This window comes from Condylura cristata, unplaced genomic scaffold (genome assembly GCF_000260355.1).
Source record: "Condylura cristata isolate star-nosed mole 26May11 unplaced genomic scaffold, ConCri1.0 scaffold00013, whole genome shotgun sequence".
Lineage (NCBI taxonomy): Eukaryota > Metazoa > Chordata > Mammalia > Eulipotyphla > Talpidae > Condylura > Condylura cristata.
This window is the reverse complement of record NW_004567114.1, coordinates 6,935,539-6,957,345: the sequence shown is the minus strand read 5'-3', so window position 1 is coordinate 6,957,345 and position 21,807 is coordinate 6,935,539. Positions and strand designations below refer to the sequence as shown.

The following is a 21,807-nucleotide window of genomic DNA, read 5'->3' as shown; positions in this document are numbered from 1 at the left end:
AGGAAGCCCTGACGTGGGCAGCTGTGGGCAGACGGGAGGAGGGTGCAGAGCGTCTGGCTCTTCGGGGCCTGTGGGTTCTGGGTCAAGGGCCAAGGGTGGCGAATGCAGGGTGCAGCGGACAGGCTGGGAGCCCTTCCCTTGTGGGATGAGCTGGTGGCAGGGTGCCCAGATGGCAATGCACCACCAGGGCCCCAAACATAGAGGCAGGAAGATGGCCAGGGGAAGATCTGTGCATCAGCGGGATGCAACTGTGGAAGGACCCGCGTGAGGCAGGAGCTGGGGCCTGTACTGGGTGGAGGGCGAGGCCAGGGTCCGCGGGCAGACGTGCTGCAGCGAGACGGCTGCCCCTGGCGCCGCCGGGGCCGCTGGTCACCCTCCGAGGGTGTCCCTGTCTGGGAAGCGCCCCCCTTCACCCACACCCCGCTGCAGCCCCACCAGGGCCCACTTGCACCACACGGCCCGAGGCACAGCTCCTGCCTTTGCAGCAAGACGGTGCCAGGAGACACTGGCCACCCAGAGAGATGGCCGGTTCAACCCAGAGGCCCCACCAAGGTCCCCACCGCTCGGGCCCCTCTTCGCTCCCCGCTGTGAAGTGGGGATGCTGCAGTTATGTGAAATAAAACGTCACAGTCTTTCTTTATGCTGAGTGTCTGGTGTTAATTTGTAACAATGAAGTCCACAAATACTTTGGTGGCCGGCAGGTGCAGGGGCTGGAGATGCAGCCCTGACTGAGACCAAAACCCAGGGAAACCTGTTCCTCTGCCCTGGAGGCTAATGATGGGGGGCAACAGCCCTGGATACACAGGCCCCGGCCTGCAGGCGGGAAGCACAGCACGGACCTGGGGGGTGCAGCCCTACCACCAGGTGCCCCAAACTGTTTTTTGAAGTTTGACATAAAATGAAGTAGCGACTTCGGTTTCCATAGAACACGAACGGCCCTCTGATACCATGTCCGTGTGCCCTGTGCCACGCACACGGGGTGGCCGTGGGCTGCTCCCACACAGGCCTGGGCGGGCGGCTTCCCTCGCTCCACTGCAGCCCTGCGCCCTGAGGACAAGTGGGGGTGCCTGGCTGCACCCCATTCCTGTGGGTGTTTGGGGCAGAGTTCCTTGAGCCAGGGGTGCCTCCCACTTCCCAGATGAGAAAGCTGCCTCTGGGGAGGGAAGGGAATTGACTCTTGTCTAGTTCCAGCCTCCAGGGGCTGCGGAGGGCTGTTCCCTTCCCTGGCTGGGTGCACCGTGGGCCCCAGGCCCCTAGGAAGCTCTGAATGACAGTGGGTGATGGAGGAGGTGGGGAAAAGGCCCAGGTGGGTGAGGCTCCTAGCAGGCAATTGGGGTCTGGATTGGAGAGAGATTGGAGGGCCGGGAGCTGGGCCTTAAGGGTCGGGCAGGCTGAACCCGGGGCTCTGGGCAAAGGCCCGCAGATGCCCTGCAAGGATTGGGGGTGAAGGCTCAATGACAGAACTGCAGCCAGGCTCTCTGGGAGTACCCCAGGAGGCATGTCCTTCCCCAGGAGGTGCGGGAGAGGTGGGGTCTGCCAGCCAAGGGCAGATACAGGGGCACCTGGGGCCCAGGTGGGCGGCCCTGACTGTGCCCGGAGGGGCCAGGCTGTCACACAGGGGCCGCCCTGGTGGGGTCCCGACCTGAGAGCTGATTTAGGCAGAGGGCGGAGAAGACATGAAGGGAGGCAGGGGAAGTGGGCACCCAAAGGTGGGGCCAGGGGAGGCCACCACTCGGAATGAGAGCAGCTGCCGGCCCGCCTCCTGGACCTTCTCCACACCCCGGATGCCGCACCGCGGCTTTTAGGGGAGGGAGAGGGAACTGAGAGGTGCCCCTGGTCAGAGGCGTGACCCCGAGGTGCTAACCCCACCCCACAGCCACCCAGCAGCACCTGCTGGCCATTGTGTCCAGCCTTGTCCTGGCCGGGGCAGGAGGCAGCTGGTGCTGGAGTCTTCTGCTGCTGGCTGCATGGGCAGCTGGAATGGGGCCAGTGGCCCAAACCCCCGGGATTCAAGGCGGACACGGGAAGGGGCGTGGCCACTCCTGCTCCCCAGGACTCTACGGGCACTTGTCAGGTTGGGGTGCCAGGTCCCACGTGGCCCACATTTTGTTAAAACCTCCCTCCCCAGGCAAGCTGGGGATATTGGTCACCCACCCTCTTCCCAGCCCGGGCACGGATGAAGAGAGGGGTGTGGGGGGGTCCCCACATGCCCTGGCCCGGGGTGCCAATATACACAAAGCAGGCGCCTCGCCAAGCCCTGCCCTCAGGGTCCCCCACCCCGGGGGGCCCAATCCCCACACACCTGACACAGGCAGCCATCTTTATAAGCATATTTTTATTGAAAATAAAAAAGGCGTGATGCTTTCTTCCCCGTGAGTAGCAGACAGTCATACGCAGTGCTGCGGGTCCTGCTTCTGGAGCAAAGTCTCAGCACGAAACCCACGCCCGTGGCTCCTCGGTGGACAGGACGGAGCGACCTGCACACTTGTCCTTTGGGTCAGAACTGCTGGGACAGGAGCCCCCTCCGAGGACACTGGCCCTCGCGGAGGCAGGTCTCGGGGTTACATTCACGCCCTGGCTGCCTCTTGCCCCCGGGCTGTCTCGTCTTTGCACAGAGAGTACAGTAACTATATATAGATAGATAGATATCTCTTTAAATATATATATGTCTATAATTTTACAGCTATTAGTCTTTCTTCCAAAACTGGCCTCAGAAGCTTCTTAGGAACCCCTGAAACTCGGGGAGCGCATCTCTGCCACCCTAAGTTGGCTCAACGAGGAGACAGTGGAAAGACCTATTTGAAAAGACACAAGGAATGTGAATTTCATTCTCAACCTCAAAGTTCGGGCTGGTTTGAGAACAGTCTGTGTTTAGGGGCCACAGGGAACATTCCCTAAAGAAAACTTCTAAGCTCAAGTGCCAGGCTGGGGTGGGGTGGGGTATTTATGGACCTTCATGTCTCAAACTAAATGCCAGGTGGGCCTCTCACTGCCCCGGAGACATGCCTCCACCCTCGGTTGGGGGAGAGGGGCTTTGTCTCCCCGAGAATTCTTTTTGACAAACTGGCTTCTTCCCTTGGTTGTCAGTGAATGAAAAGGGATTATTACAAACCCCATTTTGGGAGACTCTTTCTGCTATGTTAGGACTGCTGGGGAGAGGAAGGGGCACCCCGAGTCAGGGCGGGGGAGGGGGGCTGTCACCACAGAGTCACCCTGGGCTGGAAGATCAGGCTCATGGTGAGCACAGGTCTCCGAGCTTAAGCCAAGGTCAGGGATGGCGAGCTGGGGGTTTGTGCAAACATGGGCTGCATCCCGCCTCCCTGGGAGAGCTCCCTCCTGGTTGGCTGCCTCAGCACCCACACCCTAAATTTAGCCAGGATCCCCGCCTTTGACCCCAAGGTGGCGTATGCCAGAGGCCAGGGTCCTGTCCCGAGTCACGGGGTGCAGGTCGTGTCTCTGCAGGAGGCTGGGGGGCAGGACCCACCTCTCCCCGTTGTCGCCCAGCTCTGTTCTTTGGGGAGTTCGTTCCCCGGTCCAGAACACCTGAAAGTGCTCATTTGACTGAGGGCAAAATGGCCACAAGGAAGGCCACTGGTGGCACTGTGCCAGCCCAGGGGACAGGGTGAGCAAAACGCGAATCGAAACCCAAACCCAGTCCTCACGCAGGAGGAAACAGAAAGAAACGGCCCTTGCACAGCGTGTGCCCGATATCCTCAGCCCCCCGGGCCTGGGGGCAGGTCTGGCTTCTCCTTCTGCTCTCCAAAGACACGTGGACATGGGGGTCCCCTCCTGGCAGGAGTGCTTTGGGGATCGGCCCAAAGGGGAGGGGCTTCCAGCCATCAGTCTCTGGAAGTGGGCCTCTCCCCACGCGTTCCGGACCTGGGCTCCACCTCGCCGGGCCAGCAGTGGCCCTTCCTTCTGAGCAACTCTGCGGATGAGGAGAGGGCGCCTCGGGCCATGACGATCCCACAGTGAAATGGGCCCAAGCGCTGGGGCTGAGATGCCCCCGAAACCATAGGCCTTCCCGGGGCCACTGCTGGTCACAGGCTAAGAGGCAGCCCAGCGGTACCTCTCCTGTCCACCCACCCCACACCCACTCTGGAGGCCTCAGCACTTTGGAACAAAAGACTTGGAAAGACATTTACAGAGAGCCTCTGGGGGCATCACCATTGCCTATCTGGAAGCAGGGAGGCTTAGGGGCTCTGTGGAGAGGGTCCCAGTTCCCGGTCAGGGCCCCAGAGGAGCAGCAGGGTGGGAAGGACCCAGCGCTAGGTTGGGGGGCCCAGCTTGGAGTGCCCACAATGGGCTCGGCACAAGTGGTGGCCTCTGTTGGACACAGGCTGGGCCTGGCTTGCTCAGATGCGGTGTCTCTGAGGACCGGGGGTAGGGGTGAGTCTGAGAAGGGGCGTGTGGCCTCTGTCCCTGGGGTCCTTGGCCTAGGGTGAGTGAGTTGTTCCACGTAAAGGGGGCTCGCTTTCAGCTTGATCAGGCCAGGACTTGCAGACCACTCTGGCCCCTGGTGGGGGACAGTCGGAAGCCGGGCGCCGGGGCTCAGTGGGGGCTGGAGGGAGAAGGCAGGCCCTGGAGCCTGAAGGCAATCGCAGGCCGCTGATGGACAGATGTGTGGGGAGCACCTTTGAAAGGGGGTGTCTCATGGCTGGGCTGATGGCTTTTGTCAGGAGCAGCATGGTCGGGAGAAGCAGGTGGTAGATTTCCAGGAACAAGAGGGTCTGTGCCAGGACAGTGGCCTCTGGGTCATTTTTCTTATGGCTCAAGGGGGGTGCCGTTCCACCCGCAAACTGACGCCCCGTCTTCATCTAAGCTCGGGCTTTAGCAGCAGCTGGAAGATAGTCAGCAGACCAGACACGAGCCCAGAGGAAGATGCAGAAGGCTGGGCGCGCGGCTGCCTCTGCGGTGGGCTGAGGGGGCCAGGCTGGAAGGGGTGTGGTCTCTTCTTTGGGAGGCTCCGGGCCTGCAAGACAGTGAGGTCCCGGCAAGCCTGGTGTCCACTCGTGTCCACCTGCTTTCCCGTGTCCACTTGTGCCGTCAAGGTGCCCCTCGGGTCGGCGGGTCCAGGGCCTGTGCACTCACACCACAGCGTTGTTCACGTCCACCCCTTTGTTGCCCTGGGGGGAGGTCATGGGGTACTCGGCCACGCCGGTGCCGTTCTCCTCTTTTCTCAGCGGTTTCCTGGGAGGGGAGGGCCGGGCGAGGCAAACATCCGTTAGTTGTCAAGGGCGGGTGGGAGACGGGGATGACGCCCTTCCAGCTAGCCCAGCAGGCTGCTCCGAGCCAGCAGCCCCGGGCTGCGGGTCTTAGTGGAGTCAAGGAAGCCACATGCAGACTTAGTTAGCTAGAGTGACCACCGAATCGCGCAAAACAGGCCAAGGCTGTCGGTGAAGAGGCGCTGTGGATTAAGCAGGGGTGATAGGTATGCATGGAGACTCTTGTGGACAAACTGGAATGAGTGGTCAGCTCAGCAGGGCATAATTCAGGTGGACTGGGCTCTGTAGTGGTGAGCAAATGGACGTGAAGATGAATATTTGGAGGTCCAGGTGGTAAGAGAGGAGTGGTGAAGGGGATGGTGGTGACATGGTGATGGTGACATGGGTAGGGATGGTTGGTGGTGGTGATATAGGTGGTGATGGTGACATGGGTGGTAATGGTGACATGGATGGTGACACGGGTGGTGATGGTGACACAGGTGGTGATGGTGGTGGTGGTGATATAGGTGGTGATGGTGACATGGGTGGTAATGGTGACATGGATGGTGACACGGGTGGTGATGGTGACACAGGTGGTGATGGTGGTGGTGGTGATATAGGTGGTGATGGTGACACGGGTGGTGATGGTGGTGATGATGGCTTGGATGGTGATGGTGACATGGGTGGTGATGCTGACATGGGTGTTGGTGGTGGTGGTGACATGGGTGGTGATGGTGGTGATGATTACGGGTGGTGATGGTAGAGGTAGTGGTGACATGGGTGGTGATAATGGGAGGAGCAGTGATGGTGAGCTGAACTGGTGGGAATAGAAATGGTGGTGGGGGGTGGTGGGAATGATCCTAGGGGTGGCGAGAGTGACCTGAGGTTGGAACTAATGGTCACAGGTGATGGTCATAGAACTGCTGGTGATAACTCACCACCATAGTAACTGGTGGTGACACTGTTGGGTGAAGGGTATTGGTTGTGGAGGTGATGATGGCGACGCTGAGGACAGTGTTGGTGGCGAAGGTGGGTTGACGGTGGTGTTGATGGGAAGGTGGTGATACTTGGGCTGGCGGTGCTAATGGTGGTGGTGGTGGCGGGAGGGGTGGTGGTGATGACAACAGTGGTGGTGGTGAACACCTAGACTAAATTAGTGCATTGTGGTTAGCAGACTCAGGTCAAGTCACCGGAAGCTCGTCCCAGAGGCCACTGCATCCCCACGCACACAGGAGCTCGGGAAAGCTGGGCCGGACATGCTGAGAAGGCTCTTGCTCACTAGCTGAGGTTCTCAATTCCGCTCCTATTTCCCAGCCTGGATCAAATCCCTGCTCCTCTCTGGTGGCTCCAGAGGACTCTGGCCTATGTGGCCACAGCCTCCTAATGCAGGCTGCACATTTTATGTAGCTCAAACCCATGCCACATGACTGCTGTCCCTTCTTGGATCTGATGTCCAGTGGTCACAGCCCAGGCGCCTCTTGTGTCTCCAGTGACAATGGACTTGAGCCTCAATTAGGTGTGTTGTGTCATCTAATTGAAAGTTTGTGGCCATCATTGAAAGCCTGGAAATCGATTACCTGTGCCTTCTCAGATGTCCCCCGAACTTCCCCATGCCCCGTGTGAGAAGCCCTGGCACCGGGCTGATGCTTACGGGATTAAGTTCCACATGATTTAGTTTAGGGGAGGGAGGGCCTGTGTGGTGGGGCCTGCTGGAACCAGCACCCCAAGATCAAATCTATTAGCTGTTCTCCCTTGTCTTGCAGCAGAAACAACTCACAAACATGGCTAGGTCCCAGGCCCCCCTCTGGAAGGGCAGGCCTGGCCGCTGAGGTCTTCTAGGAAGGCTAGCTGTAAACCGCAACTTCCTGCCTCAGGGCATCATACTCCGTGCAAAGCACTGTGGTCACAGATGTGCCCACCCTCTCACAGTGGAGAAGCTAGGCCTGGGTTCGTTTCATGGGGAAACTGAGGCACAGGGAGACCAGTGACTTGCCAGGCCCCCGGCTTCCCCAGCCTTACCACTTTCTAGCTAAGTGAGCTCAGGCAAGCCACTTACTACGTCTAGGCCTCAGTCTCCTGGCCTGTAAAATGGGCACAATAGTGCTGCCTATTCCATAGGCTGGTTGGGAGGATTAAATATGTTAATGTGTGTCAAGTACTGAGAAGAGCACCTGGCAGACAGTTAGGGTCCGAAAGTGTTAGCTCTCAGGAGGTCAGTGGGGCACAGCCGCCTCCGTACCGCAGATTCCTACCTAATGCACTCCCCGGGGGACTCCGGAATTGCTAGAAAGCCGGGCTACGACCCAGTCCAGGCCAAGTGTGTGAGCCAGCCAGGGCTGGTAGACCAGAGAAAGGCCTCTCCACCAGACATGGCCACAAAGACTCCCTACGCCACCTGGTTCCTAAAACCAAGAGAAGGGGAAGTGGGTCCTCCTGGGCCAGGCCCGGGGTTCCTGCTGTGGGCGGAGGAGGGTGGTTTTCCTACCTTGCCACCTGCCCCCCAGCGCTGGCCTGAGGCCTGGGGCCACTCCTGGTCCTCATCTCAGGGCCACACACACGGTAGTCACGGGCTCCGCAGACACGGCCTTCCCCCCATCCCTGGCCGGGGCAGTGAGGCCTGGGACCCAGGCACCACGGGGGCCCTGCTGACCGCATGGACAGCTTCCACCCAGAGGTGCGGCCTGCGGGGGGGCTGGAGGCCTCAGCTCTGAGGAGCCAGAGAAGCGAGGACTGCCCTGCTTTCTTGTTTTGGGTTCTCCATGGAAGGGAGGGTTAGAGGTCCCAGACTCCCTCATCCGAAGGCATTCATCACCCCCACGGACCACTCCTGACCCCAACACCCCACCACATCCATAAAGAGGCACACCCACAGCTACAGACACACGTGTGCATCTGTATAAGCATGCGCACACACGTTCACATGCATAAACACAAGCCCACACGTGCACCTATGCAAGCACCCCACAATGCGCACACACACACACACACACACACACCCCAGAGCCCATGACGAGAGGCCGGCAGAGGGCAGACTCCTCCAAGCCTGGGTCAAGAAGTCAGAAAATGCTTTTGTGAGCTACTGAGGCCGGCACTGAGGGTGCAGGGCAGTAGCTGGGTCTCAGGTGGGCCAGGGCTGTGGCTGATGTGCAGCGCCCCTCCTCCCCCAGTCCAGCCAATCACCTGTTTCGACTGACCCCCGGGGCAAGGCCCAGACTGGCCCCACAGGTGGGATGGTGCGGGCCGGACTGTGAAACAGCTGCCCCCACCGGCCCACTCATCCTGCCCGGCACAGCTCCCGCCTGGCACTTATTCTCTGGGTGCAAAGGCAGGGCTGAGAGCCAGAGGCAGGAGGCCTCCAGCTAGCCAGGCCTTCAACCCTCGTGTCCTTCAAGATGCCCCAGGTGCTGGTGGGGACACCCAGACTCCAAGGACAACTCCTTCTCTGGACTTTCCCAGCCAGAGGGTCAGGGAACAGCTCTGGGCGGTGACAGTGAGCTGAGTCCCAGATCCCAGAGGAGGGAGGGACAGTCACACCACCCTGTTCATCAACCCCCGTCACAAAAGGCTTTCTTGGCAACAAGAGGTCCAGGAAGACCACGGCTGGCCTAGGCTCCTCTGAGCCAGGTACCCCAGGGCTGGGTGAAATGGGCCTGGGGGGCAGGATGTGGGTCTGGGCAGGGGAGCGGATTCACAGTCCGGCCCTCAGAGACTCCCCTCCGCACCATCCCACCTGCGGGGGCCAGTCTGGGCCTTGCCCCGGGGGTCAGTCCAAACAGGTGATTGGCTGGATTGGGGGGAGGGGCGCTGCACATCAGCCACAGCCCTGGCCCACCTGGCCTGGGTCTACGGGGGCAGCCTCAGGCCGAGGCCATGCTCTCTCCAGGCCGCCACCTCCCCAGTGCAGTGGGCTCACTTCACTGCAGTGCCTAAAGTTGTGGGGCCTGGATGGCCCAAGGACACTGGATCCCCCGGAACCGTGGGGCGGCCACCGGACCATGGCAAACGCACAGACAGAGAGCCACAGCCTGCAAGAAGGACAATCAGGGCGAAGGGCGGGAAGGGCAGGGCCGTGCTGGCGGGGCCTAGCCAGGGGAGGGGGTGGGCCCCTCTGCAGGAACCACTGAGGCCAGGTGGGGGCTCAGGGCTGGAGCAGACTGGGGCAAGGGTCCTTGCAGAGTCCAGGCTGGCCTGCTGGCCGGCGGCTGAGGCACCTGGGTCTCAGTGAGTGGCAGTGGGGAGGGGGTGCGGAGGGGTGGGGCGTGTGTCTGGGGTCGGGGGGACACATGGTCCCGGGGCTGGTGGCTGACTGTGCCTGCGATTAGCCTGGAGGCGGGTCCAGGATCAGCCACGCTGCTCTGGAGTCTCCTGTTGGTCTTTCGGTCAATGCCCAGGAAATCACAGGGAGACGCAGTCAAGTGGCTTCACAGCAGATCAGTGGCACTAAGGAGCAAGTCACTGCTGAGCCGGGGTTGTGGGGGGCTTGGAGGGGGCTTGAGGGCAGGCGCCCTGATCTCCAAGGGCTCCTCTGAGCCCCGAGAGCGCAGCTGTGGGAGAGGCTGCAAAGGCCCCCCGGGGGGGGGGGCGTCTCACCCTGGGGGTCGGCAGATCTCTGAGGCTCTCTCTCCAGGGTCAAAGCCCACCCCCAACCTGGGCACCAGGGCCTGGTGCCCAGGCCTCTTGCTGGGGGTTGCTGGGGCTCTCTGGCCCTGCACCCATGTTCCTCTGTGTGCAGCCAGAGCCTGGGCCTCCCTTCACACACTCCACTTCGCGGTGGCTGAGGTCCTTCTGGGGTGTCTGAAGAACACCCACCTCTCCTCCAAAGCACACCTGGGTGCACCAGGACCTGGGGTGGAGCCCCCACCACTGGGCTCTTTGACCCAGCCGGCACCGGCCCTCAGCAGGCATCTCGGTCAGCATCACACGTCCACCCTGACGCACGGCCCTCCTGAGGCTCAGGACGGAGAGCGGGGGCTGGTCAGAGGCTTGCAGGACCCTCGTTTTGCAGATCAAGAAAATGAGGCCCAGAGGGACCCACTGAGCTAACTGGGGCTAGGACGGAACTCAGGGTCTTGCGCCTGGGCTCAGGCCATCCTGCGGAGTGGGGTGCGGAGGTGAGGGGTGCGGGCTGGCGTCTCAGAGTCGCCCTTTCTGCCCCCCTGCGACCTCCCCTCCAGGCTGTGGAGGGGCCACTCACCAAGACCCCGCAGGAACTCTCTCCTAGAGCCCCAGGCTGAGCGTTTAAAAGGAACAAACAGGTTTATCACTGAATGTCCCTTTTACACGAGAGAAAAGGTATTTCCATGAATTATTCACCAAAAAAAAATTGGCCGTGAGCAAGAAACCCCATTACTCTGGAGAGAAGAGCAGAGGTTGGCTGGCACCACGCTGGCTCCAGCAGCCCCCAGTGGTCTGTGGGGGCAGGGACGGACTGAGGGGAGGGACAACTTCTACTGTCTCCTTCTCCCTCTCCCAAGGGGCCAAGCAGAACTTGGGTCCTACCTGTCTCCATACCCACAGATCCTGGCACTCCCGAGGCACCCCCAAACTACTGGGGAATTGGCCAGTCCAATTCCCTCCTCGGACAGGGGAGTTCTTGCACAGCTGGGGTCTTGAGGCCTCTCTGTCTGTCCTTCCGGTCTCAGAGGGACAGGGGACACCCCAGTGCCTCTCAGGGCCCCTATCCTGGGCACCCCCAAGCAAGCGCAGCGAGGCCTGTGATTGGCAGTGGGGGTCAGGCCTGGGCTTGGGCTCAAACTCTGACCCATCGTGGGCTGTTCCCTTAACCTATGTGAGCCTCCTCCTCTATAAAATGGGGCCGATGGGGGAGGTGGACTGAGAGAATGATGGCGAGGGGGGGTCTCAGGGCCAGGTGGGGACACAGGACTCCAGCTCCCCGTATTACTGTGTCACTGCTTTAGAGGTTGCTTGAAGGTCCGGGGGTTGGGGCTGGCAGCTGCCTCAGGCCCACCCCCCTCCCCGAGGTCACCAGACGCTCCGGAGCTGCTGGTGACACGGCCCTTCACCCCGAGTGTCCGGCCAAGCTTTGCTTTAAGACTTAATTCGATACTTTCCTCTTTCTGCTTTCGCATTAATTATTAAAGCAAAACCACATAGAACAACGGACTAAAAGGTGAAGTGAAATATGTTAAGAGTTACAGTTGTGCTAATACAGATCCCCTAATTTGGGCCTCGGGGACTTTTTTTAAAGCTTTCTCAGAAATGTATCCACCATCCTAGGATCTGGCTGTTGGTGACATTTTTGTTTGCGTCTTGACACTGGGGTCCCCCTGAGGGGAGCCAGGGAGGCTGGGTTTTGGAGGAGGCCGGAGCTGCCAAGCTGCACACTCCAGAAGGCACCTGTCACACCAGGGCCTGCCCCACAGACAGCACGCAGGCGGCAGTCTGCGCCGCCTCAGCCCACCTGTGCCCAGGCCTCACCTCTGCGAAGGCTGGCACCTGGTGAGCTTTTTTGAAGGGCAAAGTGAGGAGATGGTTCCAAAATGACAGCGAGCGCGGCTGACAGTTTGCAGCTTGGATCGCTCTTGACCCCACTGGAAAACTCCTATTTGTCCTTCAAAACCCAGTGTAGGTGTCCCATGGGCTGAGAACCTCTGGTGTCTTAACCTGCCCTTCCCCGTGCTGTTCTTTTCCCTCCAGCTGTGACTACTGAAACAGGGGAAGCTGGAGCGGGGCTTGAGGAGGGCGTACGCTGGGCCAGCCTCTTGGAGTATACACGTGGTGTGCAATACACTCAAGGCACCTCACCAGCCTGCAAAACCAAACGAGGCTGCTGGCCTTCCCCATTTTACAGTGAGGGAAACAGGACCAGAGAGGTGCTGCGATTTCCTCCTGATCACACAGCTTGAAAGGAACCCAGCCCTGAGTCTCCCTCTGGGGCTCCCTCACCCCTGCTGCAAGGAGAGTTTCCAAGTCCTCAGCCTTGACTGAGCACCCCCGGGATCTGGGGAGGGGTCACTGCCCTGAGCCTGACATGCAGTTGGGCTTCTACAAATGCTTGCTGAGCTGAGCTCCCTCAAAATGACAGGGGCATCCTGTCTGGACCAACTTTAAAATAGTCTTTGCTCTTTTTCAGCAAAGAAAAAGATACGTGAAAAGGGAATCAAATGATTCGCAGACTCCTGTTGACCTGGATCAGGGTGAAGGGAGACGCCCGGCCACAGTGGTCTCTCCGCTTCTCTCCGCTTAACAGTGTTTATGGCTATGGGGTGGGCGGAGGGGCCCTCAGGGCTGAGCACCCGTGGACACTGACCTTTTTATGGCTTTGTAGCAAATGATGACGAGCACAGTGAGGAACACCAGGGAGGCACAGCACACGGCCACGATGATCACCAGCCCTGACCGCCAGGCTTCCTCCGCAGGGCACGAGGTAGAGTTGGGAGCTGCAAGAGACAGGAGCCGCCTGAGAGCCCCGGGAGAGCCGGGAGTGGGGCTGTCTGGGCGACACCAGGGTGGCCTCACCACCCTTCGCTGCGGGGCGTGGGGGAAAGGTCGCTGCTCCGGCCTCTAATGCCGTCCTCCCGCCCCGCCCCCACCGGCGGCAGGTGACATCATGGCTGGCTTCCCGCCAGGCAGCGGGCTCCCAGCAGAGGTCAAGCCGAGCCCCCGGCCATCCATCCTCCCTTGGCATGAGCTAACTGACAGCAGGGTCAGGTTTAATCTCCCATGAAAAATAACAGAACATCTCATTCCCTCAGTTGAGGCATTAAATCCGCTTCCTCTGAAGGCGGGGGGTGAGGCGCAGGGCTCCCAGGGAAGGAAGGGGAGCCCATCAGCATCAGACGCTCACGCTCATGTCCTGCCAGAGGCGAGCTCTCTCCCTGTGGGCTTGGTCTGAGGGTGGGCGGCCGCCATTTGGGATGTTATGGGGGGCTGGCATTCAGCCCGGTGAGCCCTTGGGTGCCCAGTCCTCCCACCAGGGGCTGTGGGGTGCCCAGGGGTGCAGGAGGCTTGCGCCAAAGCGGTCCTCTCCTCTGAGAACGCACCTTCCCTGTATTCCTCCGGGCTTGTGATGAGCGACCGATGAGCCAATGTTCTCTCGTACCAGAAGGGCGCCCGATGGCGGGGCCCACGGACACCCCCTTTGTAGTGGGATGCCCAGGCCACGCAGCAGGGGTCAGGCAGGACTGGAGCCCCGTGTGCCTGTGGCCCGTCCATGGCTAACTCAGCGCTGTGTGCATCTGGGGAACCAGCCCCGCCTCGGCTTCAGGGCTGCCCCTGCACCGACGTTTCCCGGGGCCATCGAGCCGGGCAGAAACACCCTGTTTCTGTAAGTTGTCTTCCCTAGGAGAAGGGAGTGGTGGCATGTTGCTTGTTTGCATGTGACCTGTCCTTAGCGGTGGCTAAGGATTAATCCAGGGCTTGACCTCTTGACCTGTGCGTGGCCACTCCAGAGGTCAGACGCTGCTCCCGCTGCTTATCCAGTGCACCCCGAGTGCCAGGCACGCGGAGGCCCCTGGGTGTGTGGTGGGTTTTGGGGGCACCCTTAGATGTTTTCCTAACTTGCAAAATCTGTGGTGACTCGTGACCAGCCTTTGAGTGGCTTCCTGCCTGGACACAGAAGCTGAAGGGTGGTGAACTTATCGGGCTCACTCAGGCCAGGTGAGGGTGCGGCTTGCAGCTGGCCTCTCTGCTCTTGCTCCTGGGAGCCTGGCCCCCCAGGCCTCAGGCAGACCCCACCACAGAGTGCAGGCTTGTAGAGGGCCCCTGAGCGAAAGAGAGGCCAGTCTCCTTCAGCAGGCTAATGTCCACACCACGGAGGGCCCAGCCAGCCTCTTCTGTGGGACACTGAGGTCAGAAGCTAGCTGGGCCTGGGGGACACGGCCAGGAGCTGGCCATGAGGCATCTCGGCTCTGGGCCTGGCGTTGGGAGCACGGGCCAGTGGGGTCACATGGCCCTGCCCCAAGGGACCAGGTCCCGCACAGGTGACCCTCAGGGAGTGCGGGCCCTCGCTGCACCCCCTTGCTGCCCACATGAGCCGTCTTCCTTCCTGTGCGGATGGGAACAGGACTCAGGGCACGCAGAGCTGATGGGGTGTTGCCTCCTGGCCCGCTCCTCTGAGTCGCACCGTGGCAGCCACTGCGGCCTGAGTTGGCCCCCAGGGAGGTGACCCACATGGCTCAGACCTCTCCTCTCCCAGCCACTGCAGGGCCATTTAAGCTTCCTGTCTGCTCCCCACTCTCTCTGGTGAATCCTCTCACTCTCACACCTCTTGCCTACACCCATTTCTTGTATGCATAAATAAGTAAAGAGAAAATCTTAAAAAAAAAAAAATCACCTGTCGGGGACTAGCCCCAATCACAGGCTGTCAGAGGGCAAAACAGGCAGGCAGGGTCTTAAGGTGGGAGCGACGTCGGGGAGCAGAGATTCCTAGAAAGGGGGTCACCGGCTTTTATCTGGCTCAGAAGCCCTCCGGGGGCCCAGTTTCAGTGCCCCTCGGACTGGAGGCGCCTCAGTGCAGAGGCTGAGCTGACCAGGCCTCAGCTCCCTCAGCTTCATCATCTGCCCGCGGACCCCCAGAAGGGGCTCCCCGGAGGCCGGTCATCGGTTGGCTGCCCCTCGCTTTCACTGTTCGGCCGCTTGACAGAGCCTGGAGGAGGAGGGGCTGGGGGCCAGAGCTGAGCCTCCCCCACACACAGCCCATTGTCTCCCACACAAGGGCGGACTCAGGCCACTGCTAGCCATTCATGGGCACGGGGCATCTGCCGGGAGGCCCGTGCCAGGGCGTCCACGTGTGGGTGTGGGGCCGTTTCTGCCTGTCCTGCCCTGAAGGTGCCAGAAAGTCGCGGCCGGACTTTCAAGCCAGAAACGCAAGCTCAGACCTTGGCATTTAATGCAAACCTCTGAAATAAGCCCCGTTTCTAGATCTAGAGAGGTCTCCTTTGCAGTGGCTCCACGTGGTAAGGGCTCCCTCAGTTTGGGTGGTCCTCCCATGCCGGGTCTGCCTCAGGCTTCGGGGCAGCACAGAGACCCCAAGTGCCCAGCGACTCTCAGCCTGCACTGAACAGTGAAGGGAGAGAGCGGCCTAAGTGGGAGTCACTGGCCTCTGGCCCGGGCTGCAGGGCAGTGGACCAGAAGGCAGCGCTGGGAGGGGCCTGCTTTGGGAGCGATGTCTCTTGCCACCACCCCACTAGTGCTGCTGGATCCCCCACCGCCTCTCCAGCCAGGAGCCTCTCCGGCTCCAGCCTCCGGGTTGCGGGGGTGGCTGAGCCCGGGTTCTCTCCTCCTCTGTGGATGGAAGCCCACCCAGAGCCCTGGGCAGTCTCCGGGGGGCGTTTTGCCAGGAGACAGGGCTCAGTGTGCCAGCCGGACTGTGCCAGGGCTCCGGGGCCCGAAACCACCAGGACGGACTGGGCCGGACACCACGGAGGCCTCCTGCTCGGAGGTCCTGCCTGCTGCTGTCCCAGTGCTCCCAGCATCCTCTCTGTCCCTGCCGCCTCTTCTCAGCCACTGCCCTGACCCCGCCTGCGGCGCCCCACCCAGCCCGCGGCTGGGCCCTCGCACCCCACGTCTGCCCGCCGCTCCCCGTGGCCTCTCCACGACTCCAGGCCCGCTGGCGCTTGCCTGGTTCTCTGTGCCCGGCTCCACCTCCCGGGACCTCCCACCCCCCAGCTCATCAGGAACATTATCCACACCGACTTTGAGTCAGAAGCCCTGGAGTTTAATTCCAGATTCTGTCCCTGGGAAAGATCATTTGGTCTTTCTGTTTCAAACTGAGTTTTCCCATCTTAGCTGGGGCACAGCAACAGAAACTCTTCCAAGGATGAAGATATGACTAGACACTCAGGGCTCACGGCGGGTCCACCCTGCCCTTCTCCCAAGGAGGACTGTGGTCTCCTCCTGCGTCCCCCAGGCCCCCCCCAGCTTTGGGGGGATGGAGCCAGCCCAGGTGGGTTTTCAGCCAGGACTGGTGGCTTCAGGCCTATGTCCCTCATTCATCCAGAGGTGGGCACGTCATACAGTTCTGGCCGGGGACATGACAGGACAGGGCTGTTGGGGGCCTCTGGAATTGTCTCCTGCCTCTTAAGGGAGAGGCAGGGGAACAGGTAGGTCATTTCCTCATGGACCCAGCTACATCTTTTTTTTTTTTTTTACCTGCAAACAGAGCAGCTGGTAGGGCTGAGGGTGGGGTGCAGGGTGAGGGCAAAGTCAAGTTGGGTGCCAGGGTCAGTCTCAAAGAGTGACATTTAAGAAGAGACTGGAGCAGGGAGTTCGTCACGCTGGTACCTGGGGAGGAGCCAAAGCAAAGGTCCTGAGGTCTGCGTGGGCCTGGCATGTGGGGCCTGGCATGTGGGGCCTGGCATGTGGGGCCTGGCATGTCCGAGGCGCAGCAAAGAGGCTGCTGAGGCCAGTAGAAAGGGAACAGGGAAGACGGCGGTGACGAGACGCCTCAGGGTCTGGAGGCCAGGGGAAGGACTTAGGCCTTTATGGTGGGAGCAGCTGGGCCCTCCCTGGTGGTGCAGCGGGTTGAAGCACAGCACTGTGAAGCTGTCCACAGCCACTGCGGCACAGGTTCAGTCCCCGGCCAGGGAGAGGCCGTACTCTCAAAACCTGGCGTGCAATCGTGTGGACTTCTACACACACCGGGCAACAGACTTCTGCTTGGCCACTGTACCTGCTACACACAGAAAAAACAAGCAAGCAGGAATCCAGGCGTAACTACAGGTCGCTGAAGAAATGCTTTGGAGAGACCAAGACAGGATGACATGAGAGAGGAGGCTGTGGAAGGGGAGCCAGCATCACCCCGAGCGTCAGGAAAGCCTCTGAGGAGGTGACATTTAAGCTGTGACCCGCAGGGTACGGGAGAGAAAGCAGCCACAGGGGAAGGTCCTGTCCACGCTGGCAAGGAAAAGAACTGGGGGCTTGGGCCCTTGCTCCTGAGGCTCCCCCTGCTGGGGTCTGAAGTCCTGGAGAGGGGTTCCAGGTCTCTCCATCTGTGACCCCTAGTCTGTGGCCCACGCTCCACAGACACTCGCTCCTCTGACTTATTCATGTCTGCTGGTGTCCTGGGCCCGGAGCCAGCGTGGTGGCAGTGTGGCTGGCTACCATCAACAACACTGTTCTCAGGCTCAGCTCCTGAGGGGGCATTTTAAAAAAAGACTCAATATATTATTAATAACTGTCTCCATCATTCCCATGTCTAATTAGGAAAGGAAATTATGAATTGGGTTTAAGTCTCTACAGAGGGGGCAGCCACAGCTATTCTTGATGCCAGGGAAAGAGCTGGGTGGAGGCCTGGGTACGCGCAGAGAACAGCAGGACGCTGCCTGCTGTGATTCATTATGCTTCTGGTGGCAACTGAGAACACGTCTCCCTTGTTCTCCTCCAAAACAGGCTTCTTTGTTGGGTCCTTAAGACAAGGCTTGTTTCTCAATAGCACGGCTCTCGATTAGCGTCCACAGTCCCCCCTTCCCCGTCCCTGCCCTGCAGGCCCTTCCCGGAGCTGCCAAGCCTTCTGCCAAGACCTCTGTTCCCACCTAGGCTACACTGTTACCCACAAGGTCCAAACTCTCAGTCTTAGAACAGGACTGTGACGGCACAGAGAAGGGACAAGCTGGTGCTCTGTGGGGAGGTGACCGCTGGAGCCCAGGTCTGTTGCCTTCACTTCTCATGGTCCAAAGTCTGGTTCACTGTCTTGATCCATATCAGCTGAGAGCCCCTCACTGCACTGGGACAGGCCGGGTTGGCAGAGCAAACAGGGAGCTCTTGTCACTCCCTCGGTGACCACCAGGTAACGGCCTCTGTGGTTCTGGCCTTACCAAGACACTGGACTGTGCATGAGCCTCCCATACAAACAACGGGAAACTGTGCAAGAAACATAATCTGCTCTGAACACAGAACCAGCGGTGGTTGACTGCCAGTTATGAGCTCATCTTGTCTGTGCAGCTCATGGCCTTGGGAAGGCAAAGTCCGTGCTCTGCAGAGCCAGCATCTAATGATACCAGTGGTGGAGAGCTTTCTTCTGTGCTGGAGGGCACTGGCAATGCTGGACCTTCGTCAACACCCAGTCAGGTAGAACCTGTCCAGTCTAAACAGCTGCGATCATTTTGAAGAGAAACTTGGGAGCCCCTTGGACCAATGGTTGACAAACTCTGGCCTCCAGGTCAAGTCTGGCCCACCACGTGTTTTTGTAAATAAAGTTTCATTGGAACACACTAGCTCACATAATGTCATGGCTACTTTCTCATAAGCACCTCCTTGGTTGACGGGTAGCCCGGAGGTTTGGTAGGGTGCACCAAGTGTTGTCCTGTCGGCTTTGGGAAATGGATAAAGGGCAGAGTTGCCACAAGAACGTGTCAGTGGCTCTCCAAAGGCAAATCTGTGTCTGCAGTGGCTCCTAGGCCAGGACAGCCTGCCACACTGTGCCAGGCTTCAGGCTGCCTCCTGATTCCCAATTTGAAGAAAGTTTATCCCCAGCTGCAGTGGCCCGAGCGGGCCTGACCCTCTTCTCTCCTGGTGGTTTGAAGCACACGAGAACCGCTGGTCCCTCCCCCCACTGCCTGTTCTGGGCCATTTTAGGCATTTGCTTGCTTGACCATGCCATCAAGTGATGACTAAACGGAGGTTGATTCCCACCTGTAGCTCCACCCTGACTTTCTGGGCACTGAGGCTTCTGTGAAAGACCACTCTGGGGCTGCTGGAAGGCCGAGCACAGGCTGAGAACCTTTACTGCCACCCCAAGGCCCCCCTCAGACTGCCCCCGAACCTGCTGAGCATTCTCGACCAATGATGGACAGGTGCCAAGCGCCATGTTCAGCCCCTGCCGCCGGCTGGGGACAGATGTGAAGCATCACTTCAGTAGCATTACTCTCTGTGGGGTCAGGCCAGCCACTCAGTTGTCTCCTGGCTTTCTCGCCCTCCCTGTCCTACCTCATCTGTGACTTCCAGCCTCCCTGGAAACAGCCTCTTTGAAAATCCTGGTCTCCAGCTGTGGGGATGGAGTTCACAGATGTGGTCACTTTGCTGCCGGAAGATCCAGGCCTGTCTTCTACGGTGTCACCTGGAGATGGCCTTCCCTTCCTGTGAGATTCCTCTGTTCCAGATGATTCCTTCCATGAGCCCCAAGCTGCTAGTTCACTGAGCAGAGCTGAAGGCCTACCTCAAAGATCCCTGTCAACTTAATGTCTATGTTGACAAGGGAAGAAACCTGACGTGTCTGGTTTGGGGACACAGTGATAGTATTAAAGAGAAAAACAAAGCCCCATATATACTCGGATATAGTCACACATGACCACTTCAGTTACTGGGAAAAAAAAAAAAAAATCAAACGTAAAGCCCAGTTCCTCACCTGTACTGGCCGCATTGTAAGTGGTCAGCGGCCACAAGCTGTGAAGGGCCACAGGGACAGCACAGAGCTGGACTGCGGACAGTCCAGAAAGCTGGCTGGAAGGCGCTGGCCCCAGGTGATGAGGGCAGCGGCTCTGCTCCCTCTGGAAGGCCGTGGAAGGGAGTTCCGATTCTCATGGGCAGCAAACGGCATGGCCCGCACAAGGAGCCCACAGTGCTGTTCTCCAAGCTCCTCTGGCCGGGGTTTGTGTCTCATCCACCGATCCTCTCCCCCAGAAATGGGCAAGGCGGGCATTGTTAGTGCCACTTTATCAGGAAGTAAACGGGGTGGTGAGGAGCCCAGGAGCCAGTCACAGAGCTGCTAGCGACGTGGCCACACCCAGGGCGGCAGCTGCCCGGCGGGCAGGGGGCTGGGAACCAGAGGGGTGCCCTCCGGTACAGCCCTCGGAGGAGCCAGGAACGTGTCAGGTGACCTACTACCCGCTGGCGCATGCCCTGGCACATGGGACAGCTGTGACCGGTGTCTCCGAGACACAGACAGAGCCCAAGGAGGCTCCACCCCCGGGAGCAGCAGTCTCTCTGCGGGAGCCAGCCAGGCCCGCGGCCCCAAGAACCTGCCGTGGGCAGCTCCAGTGACCCGGGCTGTCCTCGGGACTCAAAGTTCTCAACTTGGCAACTGGCTCCTGCCTGGGCATTTCCTTCTCTTTCTGGACCACCAAGACCACATGCCCTGGCCTCAGATTGTCCAGGAAAACCCCTGAGCTCCTGCAAGTCACGCCTCCAAGCTGGACTTCAAATGCCAGCGAGGGCTGGGACCTTGACGGAGAGCACGGCTGGCACTTGGGGCCGGTGTGCGTTTGTATAGGGCCATCCTGAGCCTCCCCCACACCTACCCACCAGATCCAGGGGCACCTCTCGCCTAACTGTGCTGATCAAATGCTTCCCGGGGAGCAAAATCTCCAGGTGGGAAACCAGGGTGCTGGGAGGGCCCCAGGGCCCTTCCCAGGCTCCTCGGCTAGGCGCAGGGCTGAGGCCTGCTCAGGCCCAGCAGCTGTGCAGAGCTGACTTGCCTCCCACTGTGCACTGCCCGACCCCTGCAGTGGGAGTTAACCTGAGGCCTCAGATGCTGCCAGAGGCCCCCACAGTGCCTGGCAGCTGCTCGGAGGCCGCGCGGCGGAACTGCCCAGAGCAGTGGCCAAGAAAAGGCAAACGCTTTCTTTTCCAAGGCAGCGGTCATTCCCTGTGGCGATGCGGGAAACAATGCATCTCTGCCACCCATGGTCCAGTTCACTGGAAATCTGAAAACAAGAAGCCCATTCACTCGCCGAAAGGCCAACACCTCTTCCAGAAACGGGAGCCTTTGGCCTTCTCTGACCCTGGCAACAGCGGCGTAGAAGCCTGGACAAGGCGCAGGCACTATGGTGCTGCCTTGTTTTTACCCGGGGAAGAAGGCGGCATCAGGGGTGGGCACTCGCTGCTCCCTGGCCCGCCTGGCAGGACTTTGCCACCTTCCCCAGGTAAAGGCCCGGCCTTATGGTTCTCCCTGAGGGCCACTGGAGCGCAAAGGAGGAGCCGCTCTTTCAGGACAGGACGCCCTTGGGGCCTCGGCTGTTCTGGCAGAGAGCAGGCCAGACCCCAGACGCCTGGAATCCATAAGGGGAACGTGGGACAACCTCCCGTTGCGAGAAGACACGGACCTCACCGTGCCCACATGCTCATCACCGCCACCGCCTCTGTCTGCACAAATGCCAGGCCTGGGACGGGACTGCCGGCGGTCTCTGAGCCTTCACTAGTGCTGTGAGGGATTGGTCAAATGCCGTAGACACGTGCGTGCCTGAGTTTCCAGAAGACTGTAGGAAGAATAGCTTCCTAGGAAAGGAAAGTTCCCGTGAGCCTGATGAAAGTATACGGTGGGCCCTCCCTGGTGGCGCAGCGGGTTAAAGCACAGCGCTAGGAAGCTAAGAGACGATCCCCACCCTGGAGGTGACCCACATGGCATGGCAGACCTCTCCTGACCCGCCTGCTGCTCCCCTCAGCAGTGTACTTCACCAATCAGCCTCTTCTGCTCCCGGCTCTCTCTCTGCTGAATCCTCTCACTGTCCCTGCACCTCTGGCCTGTACCCCAGTTTTGTATGCATAAATAAATAAATCTTTAAAAAAGGAAAAAAGTATACGGATGCCCATACGCAGGTGTAACAGCACCTAAGCTGGGTGCAGCCTCCCTGGGCCTGGGGAGACACAGGCCCTCTGTCTCCATTTACAGAGGCAGGTAAGGCTCAGGGAGAGGAGGCCCCCCGGG

The 21,807-nt window shown here is 59.9% G+C and overlaps 1 protein-coding gene across 1 annotated transcript in view; it reads right to left on the bottom strand.

Moving 5' to 3' along the window:
• Nucleotides 1-2,323: 2,323 nt before the first annotated feature.
• The window catches only part of PRIMA1 (proline rich membrane anchor 1), a 46,004-nt gene continuing 26,520 nt past the window's right edge, over nt 2,324-21,807 (bottom strand). The window contains exons 5-6 of the mRNA XM_004681596.2: nt 12,475-12,604; nt 2,324-5,190 (exon numbers count right to left, since the gene is read on the bottom strand). Coding sequence (XP_004681653.1) covers nt 5,088-5,190; nt 12,475-12,604 — 233 coding nt within the window. The 3' untranslated portion in view covers nt 2,324-5,087. The remainder of the gene's footprint in view (nt 5,191-12,474; nt 12,605-21,807) is intronic.